Here is a 12,488-nt window from a genome sequence, read left to right as displayed (position 1 = left end):
GTTATAGAATACTGGAACTTATTCTTCCTGTCTGGTTGTGATCATGTGTCCATTAACCAACCTGCTCCTAACCCCCTCCCCCACCCTTCCCAGTCTACTCTCCACTTCCATTAGCTCACTTTTTTAGCTCCTACATATGAGTGAGGACATACCATATTTATCTTTCTGTACCTGACTTATTTCTCTTAACCTAATGTCTTCCAAGCTCATCGTGTTGCTGCAAATGACAAATGACATGATTTCATTCTTTTTTAAGGCTGAATGGTATTCCATTGGTATATATACCACATTTTCTTTATCCATTCATCTGATGATGAACATTTAAACTGATTATATGTCCTGGCTATTGTAAATAGTGGTGCGATAAGCATGGGGTACAGGCATCTCTTTGGTATATTGATTTCCTTTCCTTTAGATAAATACCTAGTAGTGGGATGGCTGGATCATATGGGAGTTCTATATTTAGTTTTTTGAGGAACCTCCATATTGTTTTTCGTAATGACTTCACTAATTTACATTCCCACTAACAATGTATAAGAGTTTCCTTTTCTCTGCATCCTCACCAGCATTTGTTATTGTTGTTTGTCTTTTTGATAATGGCCATTCTAACTGGGGTGAGATGATATGATATCTCAGTGTGGTTTTGATTTGCACTTCTACGATGATTAGTGATGTTGAGCATTTTTTCATGTACCTGTTGCCCATTTGTATGTCTTCTTTTGAGAAATGTCTATTTAAATTATTTGTCCATTTTTTAATCAGATTATTTAGTGGGGGCTTTTTTGTTGTTTTTTTGTTTGTTTGTTTGCTGTTGAATTGTTTGAGTTCCTTGTATACTATGGATATTAATCTCTTGTCAGATGCATAGTTTGCAAATATTTTCTCCCATTCTGCATGCCTCTTCACTCTGTTGATTGTTTCCTTTGCTGTGCAGAAGAGTTTTAGTTTGATGTAATCCCATATGACTATTTTTGTTTTTGTTACCTATGCTTTCGAAGTCTTCTCCACAAAATTTTTGCTCAGACCAACATCTTGGAGTGTTTCCTCCCCTATGTTTTCTTTCAGTAGTTTTATAGTTTGGGGTCTTAAATTTAAGTTTTGGTCCATTTTAAGTTGACTTTTTTACATAGTGACAGATAGAGGTCTGGTTTGAATCATCTGCATATAGATAACCAGTTCTCCCAGTACTGTTAATGAAGAGGTTTTCCTTTTCCCACTGTATGTTCTTGATGCCTTTGTTATACATCAGTTGGCTGTAGATATATGGATTTATTTCTGTGTTCTCTATTCTGTTCTATTGGTTCATCTGTCTGTTTTTATGCCACTACCATGCTGCTTTGGTTATTATAGCTTTGTGGTATAGTTTGAAGTCAGAAAGACTTAACGCTCCATTAAAAACTCTTAGAACTGATAAACAAATCCAATAAAGTTGCAAGATACAAAATCAATATACAAAAATCAGTAGCATTTCTGTAATACACCAACACCAAACCAGCCAAAAAAGAAGTCAAGAAAGCAATCCTATTTTCAATAGCTACTTATATATGTATACATATATATATAAATAAACTTAACCAAGGAGGTGAAAGACCACTAAAATGAAAACTACAAAACACTGATAAAGGAAATTAAAGAGGACACCAAAAAATGGAAAGACATCCCATGTTCATGGATTGAAAGAATTAATATTGTCACAATGACCATACTACCCAATGCTATCTACAGACTCAATGCAATCCTTACCAAAATACCAATGACATTCTTCAGAGAAATCGAAAAAAAATCTGAAATGCTTTAGAACCACAAAAGACAAATAGCCAAAGCAATCCTGAGCAAAAGAAACAAAGCTGGAGGCATCACACCACCTGACTTCAAAAAAGATTAATTGATTTTGTAAATGCAGTTACACAGTAGGATCCATTAGTACCCCATAGGATACTAAATACGTGAAGAAGTTTATAAAATAGTGAAAGTACTAATGATTTCATTCCAGATCCAACGATGGCATAGTCAGGGGCTACCTCTTGGCCAGTATTCAGTGGAGAATGCCATCTTGATCAAGAATGGCCAACGGTGGCCACTGTTGATTGACCCACATAAACAAGCACACAACTGGATTCGTCAAATGGAAGGATCCAGGCTGCAGGAGCTCTCCACTGAGGATAGCAATTACACCAAAAAAATTGAAAATGCTATGAAAACAGGAGGGAGTGTCCTCTTGCAGGTATTTGAACAATATGACCTAATTCTCTATTTCCATGCAGCTGACACATATGTTGTATGTACCGAGCAAAAAGACAAAGTTTTAAGTGGCAGGTAATTGTCAGGGAAAAAATAATAAATACACACATGTATGAGTATGCATACATATATATACAGTGAGTTTTCAATGTTCAGTTCTCTTAGAGCTGTCCTTTCACTGGTATCCAGATATTTAATAAGATTAAATTTTTGAAATACTGTGTCTTTTCAATTGATTTATTTGTTTTATGACTATTTTTCCTATTTATGTCTATTCTGATTTCTCAGAATCTCCATGAAACATTAGCTCCACCTTTAAAGGCAATTTTGAAGAAAGATATCTACCAGAAAAGAGGACAATATTTCATAAGAGTTGATGATTCTGAGGTTGAATACAATTCTAAATTTAGGTAATGTCTCTCTCAGTCAAATTGAGTCAAATGTTTACGTTTCTAAAGGCAAATAATATTGAAGGCCGTGTATTTTAGCCCTGATAAACTTGCACCTGGAGAAAAAAGTGAGATTGCACTTCGGATATTCTTTTTGTTTTTATGTTGACAGTAGCACTCATCACTATACAGAATAGAAAGCAGATTTTTATCTGTTGAATCACTTCAAAACAACATTTTTCAAACTGTGCCTGGTGAAACCTGTGACTCCCATGAAGATTCTTCAGCTGCTGCACAGAGAGGGCAACAAGCAGGAAGCCCGGTCCCACTTAATACAGACGAGTTCTAGTTAATCTATTTGCCTAATGTATTTGGGTGGAAAAAGCTTCAGCTGCTTTAACAGGCGAAATCTGTATTTAATATCTAGAGTAAAGAGATAGAGATTTTTCCTAAGGAGATGAAAACATTGTGTCGATGTTCACAGTAACAGGCCTCTAGGAATCCAACTCCCTCTAGTCAATTTAACAAAGCACTATTATATGGTCAAATTTCATTGCCACAAAATATGATTCCCAAGTAAATAAGACATTAGAGTTGTTGTTCATATGTATTCTCCTTATAGGCAAAGCCACAGAAAAGTCCATTTATAATCAGAGGATTGCTGGGTTAGCAACCTATCTCCAAGGGAAAGTAGAAGATTTTAACGATCTGTAGGCTGTTGCATTTAACTTCTTCATGGAGACCACGACAGACTGACTGCTTTACCAAGTGGTTCTGACTCTTACATCTGTTGGTCATTGTGTCCTCTCCCTTGAGCAGGGCTGCAGAGTCTCTCTCCAGTTTCTTACTCCTTAGAATTCTATCTTCCAGCCTCCTTCCTTCTGTTGATAAAACATTTCCAAAGTATGTTCCTCCAAACAACATTTCCGGGGATTTAATAGGTGTCACTCAAAAAAGGGGACATTGTTTTTAAAAGCAGTGTGTGAAACAAAGGTAAACAGGATTCCTCCTATAGGACTTAAAAACCGCTTTATTCACCAAACCTTTTCCAGAAAATAGTGCTATATAGAATATAATTGGAAAACACCATGTTAGCTTTTTTTTTTTTTTTCTTCTCACTAGGTACAATAAGATTGATTCAGCAACACTCTAGAAATGCTAATGAAGTTACACTTTCCTGAATGGACAAACTGGTCCCCATGTGTGTTTGAGGAAGTGGTGGAGGGCACAGCTTAGAAGGCAAACTTTGTCAACAGATCTCCACTCTGTCATTTTTTGGCCATGTGATATGGGCAATTTATTTAACCTCTCTCAGCTTCAATTTCACCCTTTATAAAGTGGAATGAAAAAATTGTTCCTGCTTTATTTGGTTGCTATAAAAACAAAACGAGATCCAGAATCTGACCACTCCTTACCACTGTCACTGACACTAGCCTGTTCCAAGCCACTATTGTCTCTCACATTTCACCCAGTCTCCCAGCTTCCATCTTGCTCCCCTCCCCAGTCCCCTGGGGCTCCTCTCAATACAGCAGCTAGAGAGGTCCAGTTAAAAAAGATTATGTCACTTCTCTACTCCAATCCCTCCATTGGCTTCTCAGTCAGGGCAAAAATCAGTCTTTACAATGAGCTAGTGACAGGTCAAAATTCCTATTTAGCATTTTTTTACTCTGTCCGTATGCTTAAACCAAATACTCATGTAGTATGAACATAATTTATGGTTATGTTTTTTAAAGTTTTAAATAGTAAATATGTTTCCCGTAGTATAAATTGAGAGCCTGCTTTGTGTATGAAGCTGGATAACACTAAAAATTAATCTTGTTTACTTCCAGGAAAAATATTTTTTGTATTATTAAATAAATTGGTTCCATTTTTTCCATCTGTACCTTCTTTAAATAACGGGTGCCTTTCTCATGTTTAGGTTATACTTATCTACAGAAACAGACAATCCGCATTTTCTTCCATCCGTTTATACCTTTGTTACTATGATAAACTTCACGGTAACATTCCAAGGTTTGCAAGATCAACTTTTATCTACTGTAGTAACTCATGAAGTTCCTCATTTAGAGAATCGACGTCTTCAGTTATTGGAGAGTATTTCCCTTGATGCGATAACTCTTGAAGAGCTGGAGGAAAAAACATTAAATTTACTGCAGAACGCACAAGGTAAATTATATTTAGTGAAATTAAGAGACCTTTATGAAGGACAGAATAAAAAGTGGTAAGGACCAAATTCTGAATTAGTACCAAAAATACTAGATCTCCATTTCCCTGAGATAACTGATTGATGGAGGTGATCCACCCCATTTCAAACTTAAGTATTGTGAATTTTGATGTTCCTCAGTTTCTGATTTTGTGTTAGTTTATTATGTCATAGGACATATACCACCATATAATCAGTATAGGTTGTAAGACAAATCTTATAGAGGTTAGTTAGTTCCTTCCTAGGCTCTCTGCTTGTACTTCAGGTACCTGTCATCTGTTACATGTCTCAAATTAGATTACAGAGACTGAAAGATTAGGTTTTCTCTAAGTATTAATAAATAAAAGATCTTTTAAAAGGAAACAATTCAGTGACTTTTATGTATCCCATTAAAATATGCTGCTTATTAAAATAGCAGTAGAAATTATTTTCCTCTTCACTACAAGAAATATCTAAGAAACCATAGACTTTCTAGCAACTAAACTTAAATATAAATTCCTGGGTCACACTAATAAATATGCCTCTGACTCAGCTGTGATAAAATACAATGGGCTGCCTTTCTGTTTTAACTTGTGAGTTATTGGGACTTTAAAGTTTTTAAAATACTTTAGTATTAAATTAAGGGTATATATGTGAATCATCTGTAGAGTTTATTGCTTTTCTTTTTTGCTTTTCTTTTTTTTATTGAAACATATGATCACAGATATGTACATATCTGTGGGGTACCATGTTGAATATCAATACATGTGTTGCAATATGTGATGCTCAAGTCAGGATAATTAGTATATTCCATATTATACAATGTAATCACTTTTAGTGGCCCTTTACCAATTTCTTGCTAACCCCTCCTCCCCCTCCCTCTCTACCACCTCAGGTAACCTCAGTTCTGTTCTATCCATTTGAAAGTTCAATGAATTATTGTGATGGCTGTATCTTTCTTTTTCCTTTGTTTTTGGGTTTTGGGTTTTTTCGGGGGGGGGGGTTGTTTGGGTTTTATCTCCCACGTGAGTGAGGACATATTTTTCTCTTTCTGTGCCTGGCTTATTTCACTTAACATAATTTTCTCTAAGTTCATGTTGCTGTGAATGGCAGAATTTCATTCTTTTCATGGCAGAGTAGTATTCCGTTGTGTATATATACCACATTTTCCTTACCCAGTCATCTGTTGAAGGACATTTAAGTTGGTTCCAACTCTCAGCTATAACAGATAGAGCTGTGAAACATGGGAATGCAGGTATCCCTTTGACATGATGATTTCCATTCCTTTGTGTATACACTCAGCAGTGGGATTGCTAGATCATATGGCAGTTCTATCTGTAGTTGTTTGAGAAACCTCCATACTGTTTTTTAATGGCAGCACTAATTTACAGTCCCACCAGTAGTGTAGGAAGGTTTCCCTTTCTCCACATCCTCACCAGCATTTGTTATTCTCTGTCTTTTTCATAATAGCCAGTCTAACTGGGATGTGATGATAACTCAGAGTGGTTTTGATTTGCATTTCTCTGATCCTGAGTGATGTTGAGCATTTTTTCATGTGTCTGCTGGCCATTTCTGTATCTTTTTTTTTTTTTTTTTTTTTTTGAGAAATGCCTGATCAGTTCCTTTGCCCATTTTTTAATTGGCTTACTTGTTATTTGCTGTTAAGTTGTTTGAGTTCCTTGTATATTCTGGATATTAATCCCTTGTCAGATGCATAGTTTGCAAATATTTTTTCCCATTCTGTAGGTTGTGTTTTTGCTCCAATAATTGTTTCTATTGCTGTTCAGAATCTTTTTAGTGTGATATATCCCCATTTCTTTATTTTTTCTTTTGTCACCTGTGCTTTTAGGGTCTTACTCATAAAGTCTTTGTGCAGTCCTACTTTGTGAAGTGTTTCCCCTGTTTTCTTTTAGGAGTTTTATAGTTTCAGGTCTTATATTTGAGTCTTTAATCCACTTTGAGTTAATTTTGGTATATGGTGAGAGATACAGGTCCTTCATTCTTCTACTTAATGGAGGTCCAGTTTTCCCAACACCATTTATTGTAGAGTCAGTCTGTTCCCCTGTGTATTTTCTTAATGATGCCTTTGTCAAAGATCAGTTGGCTGTAAGTAAGTGGGTCGATTTCTGGTTCCTCCATTCTGTTCCATTGATCCTGAGTGTCTGTTTTTATGCTAGTACCATGCTGTTTTGGTTACTATAGCTTTGTAGTATTATTTGAGGTCAGATACCTTGACTTTATTTTTTTTGCTCAGGATTGTTTTGGCTATTAGGAATCTTTTGTTGTTCCATATGAATGTTAGGATTGTTTTTTCTATTTCTGTGAAGAATACCATTGCTGTTTTGATGGGGATTGCATTGAATCTGTCAATCATTTGGGGTAATATGGACATTTACACAATGTTGATTCTTCCAAACCAAAGATGGAATGTATTTCCATCTTTTTGTGTCCTCTTGAATTTCCTTTCAGCAGTGATTTGTTATTCTCGTTGTATAGATCTTTCACCTCCTTAGTTAAATTCATTCCTAAGTATTTTCGAGTGGGGGGTAGTGGTGACTATTGTAAATGGGCTTGCTTTCTCGATTTGTGTTTCTGCTAGTTCATTGTTGGAGTGTAAAAATGCTACCAATTTTTGCACGTTGATTTTGTATCCTGCAGTTTTACTGAAATCATTTATCAGCTGTAAGAGTTTTTTGGTGGAGTCCTTAGATTTTTCTACATATAGGATCATGATCTGCAGACAGAGACAGTTTGACGTTGTCCTTTCCAATCTGGATGCCTTTTATTTCTTTCTCTTGCCCAATTGCTCTAGATAGTACTTCCAATACTATGTTGAATAAGAGTGGTGAGAGTGGGCCTCCTTGTCTTGTTCCTGTTCTTAAGGGAAATGCTTTCAGCTTTTCCCCATTCAGGATGATATTGGCAGTGGGTTTGTTGTATATGGCTTTTATTGTGCTGAGATATTTTCCTTCTGTACCTAGTTTGTTGAGAGTCTTTATCATAAAGGGGTATTGAATATTATCAAATATTTTTTCTGCATCTTTTGAAATAATCATGTAGTTTTTGTCCTTGATTTTGTAGATATGGTTTATCACATTTATTGACTTGCATATGTTGAACCATCCTTGCATCCCTGAGATGAATCCCACTTGATCTTGGTGTATAATTTTTTGATTTTTTGCTGTATTCTGTTTGCTAGTCTTATGTTGAGGATTACTGCATCTATGTTCATCAAAGATATTGGCCTGTAGTTTTCCTTTTTTGTTGTGTCTCTGTCCGATTTTAGTATCAGGGTGATACCAGCCTCATAGAATGAGTTTGGGAGATGGCCTCTGTTTCAATTTTTCAGAATAGTTTGAATAGAATTGGTATTAATTCCTCTTTAATGGTTTGGTAGAATTCAGCAGTAAAGCTGTCTGGTCCTGGGCTTTCCTTTGTTGGGAGACTGCTGATTACTGCTTCAATCTCACTGCTTGTTATTGGTCTGTTCAGGTTTTCTATTTCTTCTTGATTCAGTCTTCATAGTTTGTGTATGTCCAGAAATTTATCCACTTGCTCCAGATTTTCAAATTTGTTGGCATATAGTTGTTTATAATACTCTCTAATGATTCTTTGTATTTCTGTGGTATCAGTTGTAATGTCTCCACTTTCAATTTCTCATTTTTGTTATTTGGGTCTTCTTTTTTTTCTAGTTAGCCTAGCTAATGGTTTGTGTATTTTGTTTATCTTCTCAAAAAACCAACTTTCTGTTTCATTGGTCTTTTGTATCATTTTTTGGGTTTCTATTTCATTTAGTTTACTCTGATATAATTACTTCTTTTCATCTACAATTTGGGGATGGGATTGTTCTTGTTTTTCTAGTGCTTTCTGGTGTACCATTGGTTGTTTATTTGAAATCTTTCCATTCTTTTAATGTAAGCATTTACTTCAATAAACTTCCCTGTTAGTACTGCTTTTGCTGTATCCCACAGGTTTTGGTATGATGTGTCTTTATTTTTATTCTTCTTAAGGAATTTTTTGATACTTGATTTGTGACCTAACGTGGTCTATCCTGGAGAATGTTCCATGTGCTGATGAGAAGAATGTGTATTCTGTAGTTGTTGGATGAAAAGTTCTATAGATATCTTCCAAGTCCAGTTGGTCTAAAGTGTAGCTTAAATCCTGTGTTTCTCTGTTGATTGTTGCCTACATGATCTGTCCAGTCTTGAGAGATGGGTGTTCAGGTCCCCAGCTGTTATTGTATTTGAGTCTATCTCTCTTTAGGTCTAATAGTGTTTGCTTTATATTTCTGGGTGTTCTGATGTTGGATGCATATGTATTTGTGATTGTTATGTCTTCTTGCTGGATAGGTCCCATAATGGCATTCTCTGTCTCTTTTTATTGTTTTTGGTTTAAAGTCTATTTTATCCAATACAAGAATAGCTACTCCTGCTCATTTTTAGTATATCTTTTTCCATCCTTTCACTTTTATTCTGTATGTATCTTTACAGGTGAGATGAGTCTCTTGAATATCTAGCTTTTTAATCCAATCAGCCAGTCTGTGTCTTTTGAGTAGGAAATTTAATCCATTTACATTTAGGGTTGTTATTGAAAGATATTGTCTTACTCCTGATATGTAATTGCTTTTCTTATGATTGATTTAAATATCTTTCATTCCTTTCTTTCCCTTTTATTGTATGTCCCTGGTGTTCATTGGTTTTTTTCAGGTGGGTTTTTGAGGTGGAATGGCTTTCTCTTTCTCATTTGCATATCTGCTCTACCAGTGGTGTTTGCATTTCTTGTGTATTTATGGTAGTGATTATCATTTTTTGGTTCTGGGCACAGGACTCCCTTAAGGATTCTTGTAGAGCTGGTAACGTGGTGGTGAACTCCTCCAGCTTTTGTTTGTCTAGGAAGTACACTATTTCCCCTTCATTCCTGAAGGATATCTTTGCTAAGTATAGTATTCTTTGCTGGCAGTTTTTTTCTGTTAGTATTTTGAATATCTCATCCCATTCTCTTCTGACCTGTAGAGTTTCTGTTGAGAAATCTGCTGTTGGTCTGATCAGGACTCCCATATAGGTGACTTGATGCTTTTCTCTTGCTATTTTTAGGATTCTCTCTTTGTCTGTGACTTTTGACAGTTTGATTACAGTGTGTCTCAGAGAGGACTTTTTTGGATTAAATCTGTCTGGGGATCTTTGAGCCTTTTGGATCTGGAAGTTCATATCTCTACCAATACCTGGGAAGTTTTCCACTATTATTTCATTGAATATGTTTTCCATTCCTTTTCCTTTCTCTTCTACTTCCAGAACACCCATGATTCAGATGTTTGTACATTTAAGGTCGTCTGCTAGCTCTCTTAGATTTTCTTCTTTTTCTTTCATTCTTTTTTTTCATCTGCATGGGTTGTTTCAAAAAGACTATCTTTGAGATCAGAAATTCCTTCTTCCACTTGCTCTAGCCTGCTGCTTAGGATCTCAATTGTCATTTTTATTTCATTGAATGAGTCTTTCAGTTCCATGAGTTCTGCTACCTTCTTTTTTGTGGTATTTATCTCTTTGAAGATTTCCTCCTTCATGTCCTAGATTGTTTTTCTCATTTCATCACGTTGTCTAACTAAGTCTCCTTGAGTTTCTTTAAGATTGTTATTCAGAATTCCCTTTCAGAAATTTCAAGGGTTTCCTGTTGTATAGGGTCTGGTATTTAAGAATTATAGTGTTCTTTTGGTGGTATCATAATTTCTTTGTTTTCATATTTCTGGTAACCCTACATTGATGCCTAGTCATCTGGTGGTTGCTTCTTCTATTACTCCTGGATGGCTTTTGAGGAGAGAGACTCCCTACTGTAGATCTGTTATATATTGCCCATTGGGTAGGCTGTTTTAGTTTTGATTCCAGGTAGACTCAGTAGTTTCAGTTGTTCCAGGTAGACTCAGTAGTTCTGGGTAGACTCAGTGTTTTGGGGGACACCAGCAGCTTCCTCTGTGGCTGTAGCTGCATATGCTGCTGGGTGGGCCCACACAGATGGGTGGGGGCCATGTGAGCAGCTGGGGGGTGCTGGGGCCAAGCAGGTGGCTGGATGGCTGGGCCCACATGTACAGGTGAGGCCACATGGGTGGCTGTGCCAGCGGGCAGCTCGATGGCTGGGCCACCCAGGTGGGTGGGGCTGCATGGATGGCTGGGCAGTTAGGATCACATGAGCAAGTAGAGCCACAGAGGCAGCTGGGCAGTTGGTGCTGCAAGGGTGGCTAGAAACTAGGCCCATGTGGGTGGGTGGGGCCATGCTGACAGCCAGGCAGTTGGGGTCATGTAGGTGACCAGGGCCACAAAGTTTGGAGCCATGCAGGTGGCTGGAAACCTGGAGCCACACAGGTAGCTGGAAGGCTGCAATGGTGGCCAGTGCTGTGCAAGCAGTATGGGCCATGCAGTGGGGTGTGCTATACAGGATGAACTCCTGTGTGGGGAGTTGGGCCACAGCTCTGGGACTAGGCAATGGCACAAACAACTGTGGAGGTGGTAGAAGTGAGCTGGGGAAGGAACAGGTGGAGAGCTACTGCTGGGAAGTGCTTGCAGCCCCGAAGATTTTTTCTTCCACCGTGGAGAATTCCTCCTGTCTGATCCTGGTTTGGGAGATGTGGCAGCAGTGGAATCTGTGTGCCTCTTTCTCCTCTACATTTCTCTGCGTGGTTTTTGTGCTTCACAGGGTTTTCATTTCACCAGGCTCCCACTGCCCTCCCACGCTCTTCCACCAACTCTCTCCCCCGTACTTAACTGTCCTTTCCTTGCTCTGGTCCCTTTATGTGGGAGGATTGCCCATTGGACACATCTAGTGCACCATCTTGCCCCTGAGGATAAAAAGCTTTGCTTTTTTTTTTTTTTTTTTACCTGCAAATGCCCAATGGGTACCACCAGAGAGTCACTAAATCTGAACATCTACAAGTAAGGCCCTGGATTTTATTTATTTTTAAAGCTGTCTGCACAGTTATCATATTTACTACTGATTAAATATTATTTGTCTACTCTAAGGGTCTATGGTCTAGGATACAAACCCAATGTTACCAGATACTTTAGTAGAATAAATTGAAAGCTAGGGGTTTTTTAATGCAAAAATTTATCGATAGTAATAAATAAGAATATAATTTTTGAAAAGGGAAGAAACAGAAAGTTTTGATACAGGAGACGAAGTAATGAAGTAGCCATTCCCCAGGAAGAATACTGATTTTTTTTTTTTTTTTTTTTTTTTTTTGGCAGCTGGTTGGTTGAAGATACTAAACCCTTGACCTTGGTGTTGGAGGGCTGCACCCTAACCAACTGTGCTAACTGGCCAGCCCTAATATTGACCATATTCAAACATGAAAGAACCCAGGGAATTCAAAACAAACCAACCAAACAAAAACTACTTGATCAGAAAGTCTCACCAAATAAACAATCAAAACCAGAAAATCTGAGTACAATCACTTCATATTTTATACAGAGAAGTCAATTCACACTGTTTAGAATTAAAATGTGAATATTTTTAAAAATAAAGGTCCAATTATTTAATTGCTTTCACAATCTTTTCTCATAACCTTAGAATAATGCTTTAGGAACTAATATCTATTATCATTAAGAAATGTTTATTTGACATTCAGCAATTTTACAGGGTTTTTTCCCTTAATCCTAATAAAGGTAAATTTACTAGTCATTTAAAACATAGCA

At 37.0% G+C, this 12,488-nt stretch overlaps 1 protein-coding gene across 1 annotated transcript in view; it reads left to right on the top strand.

Annotated features, from left to right (window-relative positions):
* Positions 1 to 12,488, top strand: part of DNAH14 (dynein axonemal heavy chain 14) — a 338,933-nt gene that overhangs the window by 279,027 nt on the left and 47,418 nt on the right. Inside the window, exons 66-68 of the mRNA XM_063082910.1 lie at positions 1,994 to 2,224; positions 2,530 to 2,651; positions 4,549 to 4,793. Of these exons, the coding sequence (XP_062938980.1) occupies positions 1,994 to 2,224; positions 2,530 to 2,651; positions 4,549 to 4,793 (598 nt within the window). The remainder of the gene's footprint in view (positions 1 to 1,993; positions 2,225 to 2,529; positions 2,652 to 4,548; positions 4,794 to 12,488) is intronic.

The sequence above is a fragment of the Cynocephalus volans genome, chromosome 18, assembly GCF_027409185.1.
Source record: "Cynocephalus volans isolate mCynVol1 chromosome 18, mCynVol1.pri, whole genome shotgun sequence".
Taxonomy (NCBI): domain Eukaryota; kingdom Metazoa; phylum Chordata; class Mammalia; order Dermoptera; family Cynocephalidae; genus Cynocephalus; species Cynocephalus volans.
The sequence above is the reverse complement of the archived record's forward strand: the minus strand, read 5'-3'. Positions and strand labels throughout refer to the sequence as shown.